General features: G+C 36.3%; 2 protein-coding genes across 4 annotated transcripts; one reads left to right on the top strand and one right to left on the bottom strand.

The window, feature by feature from the left end:
- Window positions 1-2,251: 2,251 nt before the first annotated feature.
- Window positions 2,252-9,006, bottom strand: rbm34 (RNA binding motif protein 34). Its single transcript, XM_044114682.1, has 11 exons — window positions 8,819-9,006; window positions 8,504-8,660; window positions 6,487-6,611; window positions 6,129-6,339; window positions 5,597-5,656; window positions 5,432-5,475; window positions 4,136-4,219; window positions 3,979-4,042; window positions 3,862-3,904; window positions 3,668-3,786; window positions 2,252-3,538 (listed from the first exon to the last, which is right to left on the bottom strand). Exons 1-11 carry the CDS (start codon window positions 8,839-8,841, stop codon window positions 3,224-3,226), a joined length of 1,245 nt encoding a protein of 414 aa, XP_043970617.1. The 5' UTR covers window positions 8,842-9,006; the 3' UTR covers window positions 2,252-3,223.
- Window positions 9,007-9,418: 412 nt separating this feature from the next.
- On the top strand, window positions 9,419-18,715 carry tbce (tubulin folding cofactor E). Of its 3 annotated transcripts, XM_044114684.1 has the most exons (17): window positions 9,443-9,572; window positions 9,666-9,778; window positions 10,579-10,663; window positions 10,973-11,137; window positions 11,465-11,550; window positions 12,229-12,328; window positions 12,409-12,511; window positions 12,999-13,075; window positions 13,163-13,255; window positions 13,607-13,671; window positions 14,507-14,571; window positions 14,930-15,082; window positions 15,687-15,825; window positions 16,413-16,481; window positions 16,601-16,660; window positions 16,755-16,846; window positions 18,065-18,709. In XM_044114684.1, the coding sequence occupies exons 2-17, from the start codon at window positions 9,691-9,693 to the stop codon at window positions 18,158-18,160; spliced, it is 1,536 nt and encodes a 511-aa protein (XP_043970619.1). In that variant the 5' UTR covers window positions 9,443-9,572; window positions 9,666-9,690; the 3' UTR covers window positions 18,161-18,709. The 3 variants fall into 3 exon arrangements, with proteins under 3 accessions (XP_043970618.1, XP_043970619.1, XP_043970620.1); XM_044114683.1 differs by having other exon boundaries at window positions 9,419-9,778; window positions 18,065-18,715; XM_044114685.1 differs by lacking the exons at window positions 9,443-9,572; window positions 9,666-9,778 and having other exon boundaries at window positions 10,581-10,663; window positions 11,007-11,137.
- The last annotated feature ends 1,343 nt before the right edge of the window (window positions 18,716-20,058 follow it).

Genomic DNA, 20,058 nt, shown 5'->3' on the forward strand with positions numbered 1-20,058 from the left:
TTGAACATGTTGCAACTGGCCCTAGTTTCATCTTTAAATGTGGAACGTAATAAAATTTTGGAGTGCTCCAGATCTTGGACAGCATGTGCAATACATCCTCACAAATACTTCACAGGTTATGGGAACTGTAACCAAGTAATTGAACCGCTTGCAGATTCCCATTGTTTGAGATTTAGATCAGCTATCTATTTGCAAAGTGCCTTGAGACAAAGGAAGGTGGGCATTTATAGTATCATTTATCAGTTATCAGGTTAAAACTGTCCTTATTATCAGGCTTGACAGTTTTACACTTCAATACCAATAAATTCAAAAATACAGTTACTGTGTGCAGTTTAGTGACACACTTCTTTCTGTGACAAAAGCAGCCAATTAAAAATGGGAAAGCTTAAAATTATATATATATTTTATTTGGCCAGGAATTTTGTTCCAAGTTTAAGGCAATATAGTTTTGACTTCAGGTTCCCTGTATAAGCAAAAATAAAAGACAAGCAAAAGCCTGGGAAACACTGCCATCTATTGGTTGAATATGTCACTAGACATTTTAATCAGCAGAACTTTTATTACCATTTTTAAACTGATTCAGTTTGCTAGTAAATACTGAATATTCTCTGCCTGGAGGTGTAAATAACTAAAGGTAAATGCAGGCAATCTGGGTCAATTTGTATGTTTGTAAAAATGAAAAACGTCATATATACTAATCAATCTATTTAAATATTACTGGACACTGTTTTATTCAAGAGCTGCTCTGATACTATTCAGCTAGCTTCGTGGGATTTATGACCTCTACTAGAATTAAAGAGAAAAGAGAGTCTAAATGGTTTACCCTGACTTACCCTGCTAAGATCTTGTTGCTTAAGTTTTTATTTCTAAAAATGTTTATTGTTTTACCCATTAAAATGCAATGGGCAAACAGGAAACTTTGATTCACAACAGACGTCAGTATATAATCATAACACATCATTGAAAGCAGCAGTTACATAATAGTTTAAAAAAAACCGGTGGGTTAACACTCGTTTCTTTTTTCTACACTTTGACTCTAATCTAATATGAAATAATATAATATACAAACAGATATTTCAACACAATTCAAAGCGGCAGCATGTACTGTTTACTGTATATTTATTTGACCTCCAAATGGCCCAGTTGGCTCGGCAGATGGAAAATATCATTAAAACAATTTAGCTTGTGTACAAACAAGAAGTCATGCTTACACATAAACTGTTTTTCTGCGTGTTGTCTATTTTTGTTCAAAACATATTTGTAGCTAGAAATTGTACTCAGGTACTCAGTATCACCTTAAAATAATATTACTCAAAAGTAAAAAAGCAGTTTGAAGTAAAACAACTCCTACAAGTATATTGTTTTTTCTAAAAGTTAATCAAGTAAATATAAGTTAGCAATGCCAATTTCATCAAAACGATATGCTTTAAAATCCTTTCAAATCTGCAGAAAATTTAAGATTAATATTTCAAAACTGTGAAGTGATAATGAGAGTCTAACTTTCAGTCCATTTTAATTCTACGCAATAAATATTCCAGCTTAAGGGAAACTGAACAAGTGAATTATTTCTATGACAATTCATTCATCAAATGTTTCTAAAGAGCCTTTGAGTCCGACAACAGCAGACATGTTCAGATGGTGGCGAAAACTTCCAGACTTGCTCTGACATCACAGCGGTCTGTGGGAGTTTGTTACAAGATTAGCTGAGAAAAGACTTATTCACCAGCACTGTGGTTGATATTCACAGTGAAAGACAACCGTCAATGCCCAACTGCTCACTATGCTAATTTCTGACACGTCTCTGTGAATTTTATGCAGTATCTGTGGTGACATCCAGTGACCGGTGGAGCTGTGTATCATAGCGTAGCTTGCATCATCATTGTGTGAAAGCGTTGTATGTCCAAATGTGTAGTGATGAAATATTCATAATGGCATGTAAAAAGCTTTATAGTCCAGGTTCTTGTTATGTTTACAAACATTTATTAGCTGAGGGTCAGCCTCTGCTAATTTGTGATGTAACATTCTGAAGGTTTTTGAAAAGACTTTTTTTCCAGATACCAAAATAATATTAACTTATTCCCCAAAAAGTGGCTGGGGATTTTTATTAAGCATTTGGGCTGTTGTAGAAGCTGTAGAGACCCAGATGGGAGTGCAAGAATGGGCTTAATGTGAATTTTGTATTCTATTCTAATTAGTTTGATGTCTCTTTTGTCCTCATCCAGAGCAAAAGTAAAACTTATTAACTTAAGAGTTTCTTGTAAATTTATAAGTTTATTATACTGGTGCCTTGAGATGTTATTTCTAATACAGTACAGGACACATAGCACTGGAAAACAGATGTAACAACGCCATCTTGTGGTCAGAAGTGAAAGATTTGGTTTTAAAGTTAGTTCTTATCACCTTTTTCTTCCCATTTTTCTAATTCTGCAAAAAAAATAAACTCTCTTTCTATTCCTTTATTGGCTTGTAATATAATTCCATTGTGTTTTCCACATACAATCTGTGTATAAAATGTTATACTTGTTAGATGTATTCAGGGTGGGAGTACCAAATTTAAATTGAGGAAGAATTTAGAATTCAGTTTCTATGCTCATCTAATCTGGATCAAACTTCCAGAAAACTGCAAAAATGTTTAAACACTGTTCATTTAAATCAAGGTCCTTTCCAATTTGGATCAGGCAACAAATGTAGTAACAAATCTGTAGAAATGTGACTGAAAGAGAAAGTAATGCCACGGTGTAGTCAAAGTAAGAAAGCTGTGGACCACCACCAGGCGCATTGGCTGGTTCTGTTCTGGGGATGACTGTGGAGATGAAGATGCAAAGAAGGATTTTACATCAAGTCAAGAACATGCTGGACAACCCTGACCTTCCTTTTCAGAAGACTATCATGCAGAAGCTTAATCAAATTTGCTGCAGTAAAGACCACTACTGGAAATTTGTATTAATACGAGTTATAACAACGTTTAATTTCCCTTTATGACCAATAGCTATTACAGCTAAATATATTGCAAGCATAAAATTTAGCAATTTTTTCTTTTTTTGCCAAACACACCCCAGGTTCAAACTAAAACCACACCCAATCTTGAGAAAATGTGCATTTTCAGAATACAATATCCTTTTCTTGGTTATTTGTCTGGAAGGAGAATTGCATTAGAAAACTTTGTGAAAAAGAAAATCTTTTTCAAACAGTCAAGGAAACAGATTTTATCATCGTTAGTCCTTCATTTCTTAGAAACTCGATGTGTCTTTCTTGTCTTATTTTTCTTCTTTAAAACTTTTCTATTTTTCTTGTTTGGATTTGCCATCTCTCCTTTAAAAGATGAGGGGTTACTTGGTTTGGGTCTGAAATTTGCTTGACCAGGTTTCTGGGCTCCTCCTGAACCTTTCACAGCATTCTGCCTGGACTTCCTCAGGTCTCCTTTGCTGTTGGTTTTATTCGTCAGCTTTTCCTTTTTCAATGATCTCTTCACACGGATGGACCTGCTTTCCAGCTTTGAGCCATCCAGTGCTAGCGCCACCTCTACCGAGTCGGCACTCTGCGACAGGGACAAATAAATAAATTATTTTTTAATGTTTCCTTTGTAAAAACAATACAAAGCTTTGCTACAGTAATTTTAGGAAATTCTAAAGACAGAATCCTAATTGTTGCATAATGTTCAATGCACCTCAAATAGGACATATCCAAATCCTTTCCCAAGTCCAGAGTTTGGGTCTCGCACTAGTCGCACTGCCTCGACTTTTCCACACTCCTCAAAATGTTGTCGAAATGCCAACTCCTTGATATCTACAAATATCCAACAGATCAGTATCATGCATATCACATTATATTATGACACTTTGTTTTGGCACAGCATCTTACCAAATGCCAGGTTCCCAACAAAAACAGAGCGCTTGTGATCATGCTGCAAGAATAAAAGGATTTTTTAACCACACGATTGCAGAGTGCGCAGGTGAGTTTAATGGTGCGAAGTCTTACTGATGACTTGTCAGTCACTCTGTCCACTCGGATGTGAAAGCCTTTCTCAATCTCCATGCCATTCCTGAGAGGACAAAGCCAATCATCGTTTATGTGCTTGTTTACCGTTTCTCTTCTAAGTTTATTCTTAGTTTGGCAGCACTGTTAATCTTCTGACCTCTCCAGAGCATTGGTAACTCCCTCTTCATTTTTAAACACCACATAAGCATTTATGCTTTGCTTCTGGGGATGAACTTTGCGTCTGTAAATGTAAAAAGGAAAATTTATATTGAAAACTGCAACAAAAAAAGAAGAGGTTCTGTGAATCTACTAATTCCCTTCTGTATCAAGACTATAGTGAGATGGCAATGAGTTTATAGAAGAGTTAAAAAAAGACAGATTATTAGTTCGTCAGCCAAACTGTACGCTTGGTGATTTTAACATTTACATAAAACCATTAACACTGAAAAGGTTAGTGATGTTAGAAATGCTGTATTGGAAAACGTAGACAAACAATTATTTTGGAAATTTATACTAATGCAGTTCTATGTTGTAAGTTAGACTGCTGAATGAGAATCTGACACATGAATGAATTACATTTAACCAGTTGTTCGCACACCGCTAACTAAAAAGTCTAACTCTAAAGTACTTATCATAGAGATTAGTTCTGCTAATGCTAAAGCACTACAATATGATGGTATTTAGCAGAGCTAATGCTAAAGTGCTAACTTCAATTCAAGTGAGCTTGACTTTCAATTAACGGAAGTGTACACACCACTGTATTTGATGTTTTTTAATTTGCAATTCTGTTGCCACAGTGGGACAAATAAACCTGTAACAGGGTTGGTATCAATAATTGAAAACCTGGAAAGTCAAGGAATTTCCAAATAAGGACAGAAAATGCTGTATTTTTTTCTGTGGTGCGTGTTTCTGTGGGTATCTGACTCAACTGCATTTGGTCTCGTCTCGGTGTTGAACATTGAGGACTCAGGATTTTATTTCAAGAGAAGTCAAGACCACAACTGTGGAAATGTCACTAAATTGCCAGCATATCGTCCAGCTTATTTCTCTTTATCCTTGTTTTCACCGGATTCAAAACATACCAATTCAGTTCTATACAATAAGGCGAGTTACTATGTGTTTCTGTTACCACTGTCACGCATTGCCTCCTCCTTGCTCCAAGACAGTGCGCAGTGTCTCATCGTCGGTAATAAGCAATAAGCATCAGTGAGCAATAAATACAATATATAGAGAATGGTAAGAGAACATTGTCAAGTTTTTCTTCTTTCTTCAAGTACGTAGACATATTCAAGATTTTTAAGTACTTCTTTAATAACTACTAAATGTATTTAGTTTGTAATAATGGTCTTTACGTTGATTACAGTATTCAACCGTTTGGCAGACAGATGGGAACCCTGCTGTAAAGTTTTTCTAGAGCTGTAATGTCCGATCAACATATTTGGGTCAAACTTACTTAATAGTTGCTTCTTTACGAGACATTGAGGGATCCTCTCTAACCTAAAGTGAAGAAAGAGTAAAATATGATTAAAGATTATTTTGGTAAATAAATAAATGACAATTTCACTGAATGTTACAATTGTGAATCTGATTTTTTTTTCTTCTTTTTTTTCTTTTTTACCACAGAGCGAAACCGAACAGATTCAATTGGTCCATTATCTTTGAAGAGTCCTTGCAGGGTCTAAGGAAAGTAAAAAAAATAACCAAATGATTACAGCTCCTTCATAAAACAATAAGAACAATCTTAATAAATAACACAGAACTTTGCCTTGCACTTTATCAACCTAAGATCACAAGAATTGGTTTAATATGGGATCTGTCTCCAAAACAGAAATAGAGGGAAGCACAGGGATAAATACTATTCCCAAGGATACACAACAAATCAACAATTACATCAGTATCTGTTTTTTTTTTTTCATATCGATATCAGTCCGATAAGTAAAATTGGGCCAATATTAACAACCGATGCTCATTTCCATCCATTCTTAGAGTAATGTAGGGAACATTATTTTTGTAAATTGGTGTACATCATGTGCTTTCTAAAGAAATGATAAGGCTGTAGACTTTCTAACTGTCTAAAGCCTGACCATTGTTCCTGTTAAACCAAGGAAGAATTATATAGTCGTTTGATGCTTAAACTGAGTGACTGATACCTTCATTGTGCAGCTGATTGGTAGGTTGCCAACAAACACAGTCCTTTTCATCTTTAAGGCTTCCTCTTGTTTGTTGACCTTCAGTTTCTGTCGCTTCAACACCCAATACTCTGCACTGTTTTTACCAGTAATCTCTGATGCTTTCCTCTTTTTCCTAATTGAACTCTTTTGCACATCCTCATCTGGGTCTGCTGTTAATAAACTGCTCTCCCTAAAACAGATAAACGAAAGAGAAATAGACAAAACATTATGCTTTTATTTATTTTTTTGATAAGATAGTTTAGAACGATGTGATGGTAAGAAGGAAGATTCGAACAATAAAACATGCATTTGAAGGAATGATCTGTAAACTTCTCACCTTTTCAGCAGTTGCTGCTCAGCCTCTGATGTCTTCCTGAAGGATTTGTTCTTCATCTGTTTGACCTTCACTTCTAAGTCATCTTTCTGCTGCTCATTTCTTTCTGTGGTCTTTTGAATACGCTTCTACAGTAAAAAAAAAAAAAAAAAAAGAAAATATGAAATGCCAAGACTGCAAACAAGTTATGGTCTCATTTTTAATAATGTATTTTATTTGTTAGCACCTTTCAAGACACCCAAAGACCCCTTCCAAGAAAGAACTATATGAGAACACATTAAAAATCAAATCATATGAAGGGGAGGGGGATTATTACAATGAATAGACCAACTAAATAATTCTAATCAACTAATAACACCTAAACCAGTCAGTGGAAAAGCCTGATAACATGTTCATGTTGGTATGGTGTTACAAACCAAGTCTGCATTATATCTTACGTATGTTCACTCTTAATTAACAGAATTTCTTTCATAACAGAACCTTTGAGCTCTGAAAACCAGATTGTGGTTTGGAGTTCTTGTTGTTCCTAGCAGATATTCAAGTTTAAGAAACATGTTAATGGTCAATACAAACAAGAAAAGTGATGAAAACTGAACTGAATTATGTTTTCCAGGAGCAAGATTTTGTTTCTATTTACATGTTCGACCTGTGGTCGAGTTTACATACTCTATAACACTAAGTAAATGTCTAACACAGAAAAAAACAAACCTCTGTAGCACAGACCAATTCAGGAAGTCAAACTTAAAGGCTCCAAAGGCTAGATTGAAAGACAGCAAAACAGCACTAATTGTAAAAGGACATAATCAAGATAATCCATAGTCTGCAAATGACAAGGGTAAGGTCTAAACTGATAGACAGGTGAGGACCAATCAACAAGATGAGACGGAAACAAAACTGAAGTTATTATTTTTGGACCTAAACAGGAACGATCTAGAGTCAGTGCACAGCTTCAGTTATTACAACTAAAAACCAGCGATCAGGCCCGAAACTTGGGAGTAGTGATGGACTCTGACCTGAACTTTCAGAGCCACATAAAGATAGTTACTAAGTCGGCCTTCTATCATCTGAAGAACATTTCCAGGATTAAAGGACTAATGTCTAAACAAGCTCCAGAGAAACTCATCCATGCATTTATCTTCAGTCGCATTGATTATTGTAACAGCGTCTTCACAGGTCTGTCCAACAAACCAATCAAACAGCTGCAGCTGATCCAGAATGCTGCTGCTCGCGTTCTCACTAAAACCAGGAAGATAGAGCACATAATACCAGTTTTAAAGTCCCTCCACTGGCTACCTGTAGCTCAAAGAATAGACTTTAAAATACTGTTGTTAGTTTATAAATCACTGAATGGTTAAGCGCCACAATACATTAAAGATCTGCTGCTGTTGCATCCCCAGAACCAGAACCAAATGAGGAGAAGCAGCATTTAGTATCTATGCACCACAAATCTGGAACAAACTTCCAGAAAACTGTAAAACAGCTGAAACACTGACTTCCTTTAAATCTCAACTAAAAACCCACTTGTTTAGAGTTATATTTGAAACGTAATCAATAACAAATTTATTGATGGAACCTGACTTAATGTTGTGTTTTGATTGTTGATTCTATGTTGCATTGTGTTTTTGTGTTTGATTCTATGTAAAGCACTTTGAAATGCCCTGCTGCTGAAATGTGCTATACAAATAAAACTTGAAAGAAAGAAAGAAAGAAAGAAAGAAAGAAAGAAAGAAAGAAAGAAAGAAACAAACAAACAAACAAACAAACAAACAAACAAACAAACCTTGGACAAGTCACAAGAGCACCAGATTTGTGAACATTTAAGTTACCCAAATAACCCTGAGGTATTCAATCATCAGGTTGGAAAACACGAGTAAGAGGCAGTTGGTTAACTCTGGGGTTATAATCCCACCATCAAAAAAGCAAACTCATAGATTGTACAGTTTAGAAACATCTAAGACTCAAAATGTGTAAAAATGTCCACCTGTGACTTCCTGCTTTTTAAGGGAAAAGTGGTGCTTACCTTGGGGACAGGCTGAAACAGAGATTCTGACGCTGGTAACGGAGTAGTAAATAATGCTGACAATGACCCAGACGGTTCAGAGCTTTGTTGGAACAAACTGCCAGATACCTGGCCGACAGCATATGCAGATAACTCTTGACCGGGCAGCATTTTTTCTCTGCGGAAACAAACATAATAATGACAATGATGCAAGAGTAGAAAAATAAATCCATAATAATGTCAGACTGTTATGGGCGTTTCGACTGTTTTAGTGCGTGGTTTCTCTGTCCTGTATTCACGTGCCAATAGCATGGAGGTTGCCGTAAGTAAACAAACCTGTGGTGAACTTTTTTCTTCATGGCTTCTTCCAAATCCCCGCAGTTCAGTCCTATGCGTTTATCTCTGCTTAAATAATGTATTATTTACAGTCGCATGTAGACTTTTTGAACACACAACACACCAACACGTTCCGTTTATGGTCCGAGCACTGTTCTACCTAGAATTGTGTCCCCGACGGAAAACTGTAAGGAAGATACAAAGGTACCAACTAATAAATAACCGGAATTAAACTAAAGCGGGATATTTTGGATTTAGATAAAGGATAATATATTTATGACGATTATAAATATATATTTTTCTATTTACTCACTTACTTTTTACTTTTTTTAAATTTCTTTAAATGAAAAATATTTCAGGTGGAAACGAGTACGGCTTTGAAATGTGTCACTTCCGGTAAGTCTTCAGTCTACGTACCTTTTTCTCTCTTCTCTCTCTCACTTAAAGTTACATAAATTATATTTAACCGCTTATACAAAACATCTCCCGTATTATTTAAGTCATAAAAGTTTCTGTCACTGTCCAAATGTCAAAAGAGTTCACGTATTTACAATATCGAGCACAAGCAAGGTTATACGTAAGGTTGAACAGCAGGTGGCGGTAATGCGTCTTTGCAAACTGTCAAAAGACACCAGAAGAAAACATTTTAGCTTGTTAAGCTTGTTGTGTTTCTCAAATCAGCCCAGGTCCTCTTCTAGATTTGGAGTTTAGTTTGAAATCTAATGCTAAAGGTTTCACTTTTGAATCTCTGAAGGTATTTAAGACTGGAAAGTACCACATACACAAAGTGCGATCTATAGCAATTGTAGTTTTAGTGTTTTCTGTCTTCTGTGGTCGGCTTAATGAGAACCGCTCAGTCCGAACGGGATGAGATGCCGCTGGACCCCGTGGGTAGGCGGATCTCCTGCGGAAAGGAACGGGCCACGGTCCGCTACGTTGGGCATGTATCACCATATGAAGGTGAAAAAACACAATTATTCTCATTTCTGAGTTGTTTTGGTAGCGAATTCAGATTCCCATCATTTTTATTACCTAATAACTTGCTCAGTTTTACATCCTGATGGTAACTTCAGTAGCACAAATATAAAGATCGATCCTGAAATGAGACAAATTCAATCTAGTCAAACGATCTCAATCAATCAATCAATCTTTATTCCAGACACAAAAGAGGTCCATAGTAAACACAAATGATCTGTTTTGTTGTACTTAAAAAAAAAAAAAAAAAAAACAGATGTACAGAAGATTTAATAACCAATTCTTCAATGTTTGTTGTTTAGCATTTCCTTCAGGGTTTGTTATTGGGGAAGCACCTATGTATTCTGATGGGAATCATGTTGTCCAAACAGACAGTGATGCTGTTACCATGTGGTTGGCAAAATGCATCCCAATCTGTGGCTTCAAATCAACCCATCAAGGTTTCTTCAGCTTCCTGTGACCATTTTCTCACAGCTCTTGTTTTAATCACAGGTTTCCTCTCTGACAGGGGTTTAAAACAAGATAATAATCTGATTTGCCAAGAAGTTGTCTGGCTTTTGAGATGCATAAATTCTTGATATTTGCATTTAACAAAGCTAGTGTCTTATTTTCTGTGGTAGAACAGCTAAAAAATGGTTTGAAATGTTGGAAGTGTAGCAGAGAGTGATGCAAAATCACCAGATATTGTCACAAACACATCAACAATATATGTCTGTAGTTCAGGAACAGCTAATTTGATGTTTGCACAAATATAAACTTTTTACCTGCATAATCTTTGTTTTTAGGGCTGTGGCTTGGTGTGGAGTGGGATAACCCAGAGAGAGGAAAACATGATGGCAGCCATGAAGGAGTGCAGTATTTTACATGCAGGTAGTCTCTGACAGTTTATTTTAATTTTATTGTTGTTTTGTTTAGTATCAGTGATTTAAGTGATGGAAATTTGGCCTTGGCAGTATAATTTCTGTTTGTAAGTCAAGGAATTAAACTTTGGACAGTGGGACTTAGACAACCTTTTGCATTCAGCTTTTATTACGACTTTATTCTTATATTATTTCAACTTTATTTTTGTGTGACTTTATATTATGACTTAGTTCACTGATTTTTTTCTTAGTCTCACCCTAGTACTCCATCACATGTAAGTGAATAATTAAAAAGATGAATACTGTTTTCCTCTCTTAGAAATCCTAACGGAGGATCCTTTGTTCGTCCGCAGAAAGTGAGTTTTGGAGTGGACTTCCTCACTGCTGTTTATTTGACCTATCAGACAAACGCAGAGGAGGTGCTGAACGAGGAGATCTTTATTTCCTCCAAGAAACTTGAATGGTTTGTTGTTGAGGAGAAAAGGTACGACAGTTGTATTTGCACAATTTTCACTAAGGTATGCTTGTTTTGTGTAATTATTCAGCTGCTTTGCTTCATGTTTTCAGGTGTTGTTAGCTTAGGGCAAATGAAGCTCAGACAATCAAATAAGATAAAGTTGCTCAATATTTTTGCCAACCACTTGAAAAATTAGAATTGGATTGGACAAAAATGTCAACAAATCTTTAGTAATCTTCCTTCCAAATTCCTTATTATTCATTTTGATATTAACTGTATTGGTATCTGCTTTGTTTAAAAACGTCTGCCAAATGCAGATACACATCAACAGACAGATGGTTTTTGTTATTACAGGTTTGAGAATCTTCCATCAGTTGTATTGAACCATAGCGATGTCAATGGACCCGGGGCGGCCGGAGAAATCAGGAAAACAACACCCAGTATCCTGTTCTAACAACCTAACAACTACAGATATAAATTTTGGCTGAAATATTGATTGGAATATTATACTTCAGCTTTATTTATTCAGTTCAATTTGAAAATACTTTATTCATGCCAAAGTTGATGTTGAATGTTGTCGTAACTCTTGTCATCCAAGTATCTTCAAAGAGTCGTCTTGGATGATAATGCCTTGACTGAAGGCAGTACCATGACTCTAATGCAGTGTTTCCCAATTCCAGTCCTCGGGGCCCCCTGCTCTGCATGTTTTAGATGTGCCTCTTTAGATCTGCCACACACCTTCAATCCAGGTGTGTGGCAGAAGGGAAACACCTAAAACATGCAGGCAGGGGGGCCCCGAGGACTAGAATTGGGAAACACTGGTCTAATGAAATGGTAACAGCCCAATTTCTGGGCATCAAAGACGATATTTCACAGTAACGTCCTAGATGACATCATCAGTTGTTGCTGCTAAACCACCTCATTTGCTTTTGCCGCTCCTCTTTAAATCTCTGTCTGGCTGTGTGGTCAGAAAGCTAAGCAGAAAGGTGAAGAAAACAACAGAAAAAGGCCACTGTATGTACAGGTTATGACATGACTGAAATTAGTGTCTCAGTCAGGTCTTAGCTGTCCTAACTGTGAATATCGGAGTAGTTGGAGGTCTTAACAGCCCACATCAGACGTTCAGTGGTTGGACCTCTCTGGGTCTCTATTGTCCACATGGAAAGATGTGGCTGCCATCACAGAGCAGCTGGACAAACTGGAAGGCCTGCAGCTCAGGTACAACCTCTGCCGGAAAGTCTGTGTTTTAACAGCTGCATTCTGTTTTAACTGATTTAAAACTTTTTTAATTCTGTTAGTGTCAACAGAATTAGCTTGACCTCTGACCCCTGGGCTCACCGTCAGGCATTCAGCAACCTCAAACTCATTGCTCTTAACAACTGCAACTTCACCTGGCTGCAGGTAAGCAGTTCCTCCAAACACAACGGGTTTATAGTTCTTGAAATTCTTTCAAATTTCTTTTAGGTGTTTTTAGGGTTTGGAAAGTGCTTGATTTCCTTATAAAAGTTCTTTAAAGTGTTGAAAGTCCTTTCAACACTTTAAGGTGTTGAAGGACTTTAACACCTTAAAGTCCTTTTTATAATAAATTGCACAGTTTTATAATAAATTGCAGTCTAACAGTTGATTTAAAAAACTAAATTTTGAAAACATTCAAAAAAAAAATTTTCCCCACTCTTTGAAGTTAAATCAGTCTAAACTTTTGTTGTTTTAGATTAGCTAGAATCAGTGTGGATAAAATGAAAAGGAGTTCAGGGAAATCCTTGCTTAATACTTTCTTTAATTAAAAATGGTAGTTTACCAGGCGGAGGAAAGATTTTTAAAACATTTTAATTGTGCTTATAAATGTTTTTTTCTCCATAAATAACACTTGAAATTTCTTTGTGGTCAGATCCTGGAGTGTGCTCCCATGTGGCCTCAGCTGGAGGATCTGTCTTTAGAAAATAACAACATAAGAGAACTGCAGAGGTAACATTCCCATCATCCATTTTCAATTTTACAGTATCTTTTTCCTCTCGTATCACTTTGAAACTTATAAAAGTATCTTCCCTGAAGGCCAGAGGGCGTCCTGCAAACACTGAAGAGTCTCAATCTGTCTTGTAATCCTTTGATGCAAGAAAGCGTGTCCAGGTTATCCTCTCTGCCCAGGTATAGTCAGGAGGAACTTTAATAGTCTTTATTTTTAAGTTGTAAAATATTAACTGATTTCCTAGAATTTAATAACACCGTGGAGTAAAAAAAAAAAGTGGAACATCACATCCTCTCTTATTCATTTGTTAGGACATAATAAAATGGATTTTTTTCATCTTCTACAATGATTTGAAGCTTACAAAAACACAACAAAGGTTTCAGTCATTATTTATTAGACAAAAATGAAACAACATAAACTCCTGCACGTGGAAAAACTAAATATGTGATTTAATACCTTGCTTAAATACTTAGATTTTAATCATTGACAATGATCTTTCTAAAATAACTCTGTTTTCTTTTACATTGCAGACTGGAGCGGCTTAACCTGTCTAATACCAAATTGTCAATTATTAAACTTGAAGATGCAACTCAAGGTGTATTGACAACTTTTCTGTTATTTATAATGTGATATGCACTTTTAAATATTTATATGGATATATATACAGTTGAAACCAGAAGTTTCCATACATATTTATCTCACTGTCAGAATTTAAATAGACCAAACTTCTCTTCTTTTAGGTAAGTTAGAATTACAAAAATTTGCTAAATGCGACAATAAAGTCAGATTTATGTATTTGTTTTCACAATCAGAATGAATACTGTCTCTTTAAACAACGAGTGAAAGCCCAGATTGTGATGTCACGGCTTTGGAGGCGCCTGATAGGTTAACTGAGACATTTGAGTTAATTGGATGTATTTTAACACCACAAATAGAACTAACTGCTTTCTAGAAACCTGCCCAAATATCAAGGGAATAATAGTGGAGACGCACCAGCTTAACTGTGAAGTATGGTGGTGGCAGCATCATGATGTGAGCTTGTTTTGCTGCAGGAGGGACCGGTGCACTTCATTAAATAGATGACATCACGAGAAAAGAGCATTATGTAGAAATATTGAAACTTCTGGAAGGAAACCCAGAAAGTTTGATCCAGGCCAGACGTTTCAGAGACAATGCTACAAAATACTGAGAAAATATTTGTAAAATTCTGATTCTGAAAACATTAATTAATAAATCTAAAATAAAATTGTGGCATTTAGCAAATAGAAGTCCAGATGATTCTAACGGACCTAAATTGAGGGAAGTTTAGTCTCATTTTCTGAGAAAAAAAAAAGATGTACCATCTTTTTATTTGGTGGATTTGTCAATCACTGCATGCATTTTGTGTTTAAACTCCATAATTCTAAAGTCGTTAATATTTTTCTCTGTAGCTACTGGTACAGACATCTTTCCCGCTCTGAAGAATCTCACTCTGGACCACAACAACATCTCTGAGGTCAGGGCGTGTTACAGCTTGAAATTATTCCATTTTGTTTTTACTTTCTATTATACAGACCCCCATAGGGGACATAAAAACAAAAAATCTTTTGCTTTCCCTCACAAAAGTATTGCATTCCCTCACGATAAATTAGCAAATATACCTTGGTCTGTTTTGCATTGAGTCACAAATGTCAATTGAAAATTGCACATTTAAAGAGCCTCTGAAAACGTGTTTATGTATTCTTAACTCTTTGGTGTAAAAAACTGAAAATCGATTTATTCACTGCAGTTTATGTTTGATGGAGAATTATAAGCACCAATTATGCTGGCAACAAGTCTTTGTTTGAACAGGCTCTCTCTGCCTTTTCTTCCAGTGGAGTATGGTTAATGAGCTTGCCAAACTTCCCTGCCTCGTTAAATTATCATGTCGTGACAACAAACTGGTGAGCAGCGATGGAAACCCAAAAACTGTCAATCAAATGATTATTGCCAAACTTGGACATCTGCTCTACCTGAACAACAGTGAGGTATGTGTGCATGTTTTCCATCACTGTTAGCTGTTTTTGTGTATTTATTTTACTTCAGATGTTAACTTGAAGAGTCCACTGTGGTCATTTCTGTACATGGATGAGTCTTTGAGGTGAAGTTATTCGGCTGCAGAAGAATATTTCATAGTGGGATAATTGCAAATGACAGTGAGACTTAAAGATGCAAAGTTTTGCTCTTGAAGTTCATCCTGAAAGTATTCACATGGCTTCACCTTTTCCCATATTTTGTTACATTCTAGCCTTATTTCAAATTGTACTAAACCTATTATGCAAAATTCACTTTCTAAACATTTTTATACATCCATTTTGGCTTCTAAAAACAACCCACACCATTTTTTGGCAAGAATAAGTTTAAAGTTTTATAGTGTCTGAAAAGTGAGCTGTTTCAAAAACCTCCAGGTAATTAAGGGGCCCTGTGGTGTTACCTAGCAACCCCAGCCCGTTGCCTAGCAATCCAAGCTGAGTTCTACCATGTTTGGTCATTTTACCACTGTAGGCACTGTACAATGGCTGCTGGAAAAGACAAGTGTTTTGTTGTTGACTCACCATCCAGAAACTGACGTTCATTTCTGATGGCTTTTAGATCATCTGTGAAGAAAGAAAGGGGGCGGAGCTTGACTACATCAAGATGTTTGGAGAGGAGTGGCTGAAGGCAGGGGGTGCGGATCAGCCCAGCACGGCGTTCACCTGCCAGCACCCACGTTATCAGATGCTTATTGAGAGTAAGACACTTTGGCTTTGTTAAAAATTCCTAACTAAACACAGTTATGGAAAAACAAATTCTACTATGTTCATTATTGTACAATATATTACCAAAGGTATCAGGCTCCAAATCAGAGAATGCAAGTGTTCTAGTGCTTGGGAATTATAGATCCTTTACTCTGTTTATATGTTTTTAGCAGTTCTTTCCAAAGTTGTAAATTTACTCATGTTTTTCCTAAATAATGAATTGATTAGTGTCTGCTAGTTTTTTCCAGTAGAGAAACATCTGTTATCACTCTGCTTTGTTCTTTCAAATAAAAGATCATTGCTTTTTGATCAGGCAAAAGCAAGGTAAAAAGGTTGAAAATATAAGAAAACTAACGTCCTAAATAAAAGCTAAGAAAATTATGGGATGTTAAGATGTAACCAAAAATTTAGAAAAACCAAAATAACTTTTCTGCCTTGTGCAATCTCTCTTTGTTCTGTATTCGGGCCAGAAAGAGGCTATAATAAATAATAAGGAAAAGGCAAACCTCCTTTTTTGTATGGTTACAGTTTTCATTCAGTTATTATTTATTGTCTGTTTTGTTTTGGTTTTGTTTTTAAGAGTATGGAGCCCCAGATGAAGGCGAGCTGAAGAAGCCAGAGCCATTTGCCCTGAAAAATCAACTGATAAGTCAGTTCTGCTTGATTTATTTTTCTCCTCAGTTGTCTCCACAGAAAAAAGAAAAAATAACCCTAACCCTACATATGGCGCTTCCTGTATATGTTTTTGTTTTCCATATGTTTTCTTAGGCATTACATTTGTTTTTCCTGATGATGCTGAACGGGAACCTATAGGCAAGAAACTACCAGGTAAAAACAAACTGCCTTAACATTAATTCAGCAGTTATTAATGAATTAAACCTCATGTAAAAGTTGTTTTCTGGTTATATCCAAACATTTGCAGCCTCTATGGTTGTTCAGAAAGTAAAGGGACTGCTGCAGAGGCTGCTGAAGATCCCACCTGCAGATCTGAGGCTGACCTACACCAGTCACAAGGTGACATTGGATCACACATCTCTGCTTTATTCCACACAGAATCCACTAACCATGCAGGCCTAAATACTTGCAATCGGCACCTGCATGTATTTGCATTTGAATCAGTTCATAAACACCTGGTGGCATTGTAATGTAGAAATGTGAGTTATTGCATAGTTGTGGTAGCTAATTTTACTTAATATCACTTGAAATAATCTAACAGCTAATATTCAGGAAAATTCACCTTTTTGTACTTAAAAATAACCCAAGCGCTTAAAAAAATATAGAAAAATTGGTAAAAACTTGATGTTTTTTGGTGTTTAGAAAATGAGCCATTTCAAAAACCTCCAGGAGGAAATGTAACTGGAGGTACTACCAGTTACCTAGCAACCACAGCAAGGCCTAGCTTGTTACACAGCAACCTACGCTGAGATCCAGGCCATTTATTTGCCCAGCACATACAGTGGAAAAATTAGCAAACAACAAAGTGTTTTGTTGTTGACTTCACATCTAGACACTGTTGCTAAATTCTTGTTTGTTGTGCAGGAGGTTCTACTTTTGCTTTTGAAAGATGTATGGTTGTATAATTGCTTGTCCCTTTTCAGGCATGTTCATGTGCGAGTGCAAACGCTTAGTTGGGCGTGGCCAGCAGAAGCTTATTTTTATTTAAAGAGGCAGGAAGCCTAAAGCAGCTCATTTTGAAAATCCTGACTTGTTGAAAATGTCATTGTCTAAAAATGATTTTGTGCAAAAAATGTAATAAACATGTAATAATCCCTGATCTAGGAAGCATTACAGGTCACCTTTTAAATAAGTTATGATGTGACAAAAAGCAAAAACGTACGAAATAAGGAGGCCAATGCTTTCTTGGAACATTGTGTATGTTAGTCTTTAGAAAGAAATCAAATTCAATATTAAGCAAAAACAATGATGAAAACAAATGTTAATGAAATGAAAATTAGCAGTTGCTGCATTTTTTTTTACAAACTAACACTGTATGAATTGAAAAATGCTAGAAGATGCAGCTTTCCTGTAAATCACTGAAATACAATTTAATTATAAAGCCAATGTTTCTGAGAAATACTTCGCTTTCAAGTTGATACAGTTTTCAATCTAATTTAGTCTATGTCTAGGTACACCACAAAAAGAAACAACCATATGTTATTTTGAGTAAAATAATAGGAACAGTTTGAAGTTGTTAATCACTCAATTAGGACCTAACAATCTGTTCTGTTTCAGGTGTCTGGGACAGAGTTTCCCATCGACAGCGACTTAAAGACGCTTCATTTTTACTCTGTGGAGGACGGAGACCAGGTGCTGGTTCGCTGGTCCTGACTTGCTGCAGCTGCATGTTTCCCAAACTTTAACACAAACTTGAATGTGATTTTGTTATCACATTCAAAATCACATTCTGCAGACGTTCAGAACAACGTAATTGTCTTAATTTGTGCCTCATTCACAAGAAGGTGAAAGGTAGCGATTCTTCTTCTGCCTTAAAAACATTTTAATTTTGAAACAGGTCACCATCGTACAGATTTCACAAGCCTAGAATAAGTTTACATTCTTCATGTGTGTTTAGTTTCAGACAACAGTGCAGCAGCAAGAAACAGCAGCTCTAATTCATGTGTGTGTTCTGTCTGAGTATGTTTTAACGGATCGTTTTTTCTTTTTTGGTAAACAGCTCATATTTTCAATGTTTTGTTCTTGTTTCTATGTAAAAACTAAAAATGTGGATTTAGGGAGATAAAACATCTCCCCAGAAACATTGAACACCTTCATTGGATAACTATTTAAGTTATTTGTCTTTTACACACCAGACTGTGGATAGGTATTTTGAGAATTATCTAAATCTTTTCTTTGTTGTGGAACAAATAAAGACTTGGAAAAAATGTCTTTGCTGTTTTTGGTTTCTTGTAAAAATAAAAGTTCACCATTGCTGCTATATTTTGTTTGCTTTCCTAAATTTAAAATTTTTATAAATAACACCTTGCGTAATAGGGGGCACATAGGTGCAGATAGACTGGTTGCCCTGGCCAGACAACATTTTACTAGCCTAAAATGTGACTGGAAATTGAGCACCACATTACTGAAGCGTTCCTATGTTTAAAAAAGTTGAAACCCAACTGACTGATTAGAACACCCATCCAGACTATCACAACAACTGCACCATTTCAGATTATCTCAATCGACTTCCTTCACTTGGAGAAATGTAAGGGAGGTGAAGAGTACAAACTTATAGTGGATCACTTCACTACATATGCACAGGCATGTGCAACCAAAGATAAATCTGGGAAATCTGCAGCCAGGAAACTCTTTGATGACTTTAAAACATGATTTGGATTCCCATCCAGAATACACAACAATCAGAGAAAGAAATTTGGAAACAGTCTCTTCAATAAGCTCCAATGTTTCTCATCTCACACCTCACCTTATAATCCCCAAGCAAACTGTGAGAATGATTTAATAGAACTCTCCTTGAAATGTTGAAATGCTTAAAATTCTACTGTTAATGAAGCAACTGGATTTTCTCCTTTTTTTCCTTCTTTTTTTGGTCATGAATGCTGCCTGTCGACCTGATCTTTCCTGGGAGAGAGAAAGAAGTATACTAATCATATCCTGGTTATGCTGAGAAGTGGAAAGAATCAATGCAGGAAGCATATGCAATTGCAATGGAAAACATTAATAAAAGTGCAAAAAGAGGACATCAAAATAATAATTGTCGCACATGGAGTTCCACCCTGAGACTAAATGGTAAATGGACTGAACTTATATAGCGCTTTTCGAGTCATTTTGACCACTCAAAGCGCTTTACACTAGTCACATTCACCCTGTCGCACTCACAAACACATTTATACACCGATACGCAGATCGGTAGGCAATTTGGGGTTAAGTGCCTTGCCCAGAGGCACATTGACATGTGGCAGGAGGAAGCTGGAATTGAACCTACAACCATCCAATCGCAAGACAACTACTCTACCACAGAGCCACAGTTGCCCTATCTATGACTACTATGTATGGACTGCTGCAAGACCAGCTAATTAAACTCTAAAATCAGAGGCTGAGTTGGACCTGAAGATCTAACTGGGCCAAATTAGGTCTTGGAGGAAAGAGTAGAGGAGATACATCCTCAGGAAGAGGAGGTTGATTCAGATGCTGAGGAATCTAATGATTGTCAAAGAGATGAAGGAGCACCTGGAGAACGAGTAGGAAGGAGGAGGCAGCACAGGAGAATA

The sequence above is a fragment of the Gambusia affinis genome, linkage group LG04 (assembly GCF_019740435.1).
Source record: "Gambusia affinis linkage group LG04, SWU_Gaff_1.0, whole genome shotgun sequence".
In the NCBI taxonomy this organism is placed as follows: domain Eukaryota; kingdom Metazoa; phylum Chordata; class Actinopteri; order Cyprinodontiformes; family Poeciliidae; genus Gambusia; species Gambusia affinis.

Bases quoted from the DNA above. Each gene is read 5' to 3' on its own strand.
- rbm34 (XM_044114682.1), bottom strand. From the start codon at position 8,841: ATGAAGAAAAAAGTTCACCACAG. The intron at 6,340-6,486 runs GTGAGAAGTTTA...TATCTGTTTTAG, and splicing joins GAGCAGCAACTGCTGAAAAG to GGAGAGCAGTTTATTAACAG. The intron at 5,657-6,128 runs GTATCAGTCACT...TACTTTCCTTAG, and splicing joins CAATCAGCTGCACAATGAAG to ACCCTGCAAGGACTCTTCAA.
- tbce (XM_044114683.1), top strand. From the start codon at position 9,661: ATGAGAACCGCTCAGTCCGAACGGGATGAGATGCCGCTGGACCCCGTG. The intron at 11,138-11,464 runs GTACGACAGTTG...TTGTTATTACAG, and splicing joins TTTGTTGTTGAGGAGAAAAG to GTTTGAGAATCTTCCATCAG. The intron at 13,256-13,606 runs GTATAGTCAGGA...TTTACATTGCAG, and splicing joins AGGTTATCCTCTCTGCCCAG to ACTGGAGCGGCTTAACCTGT.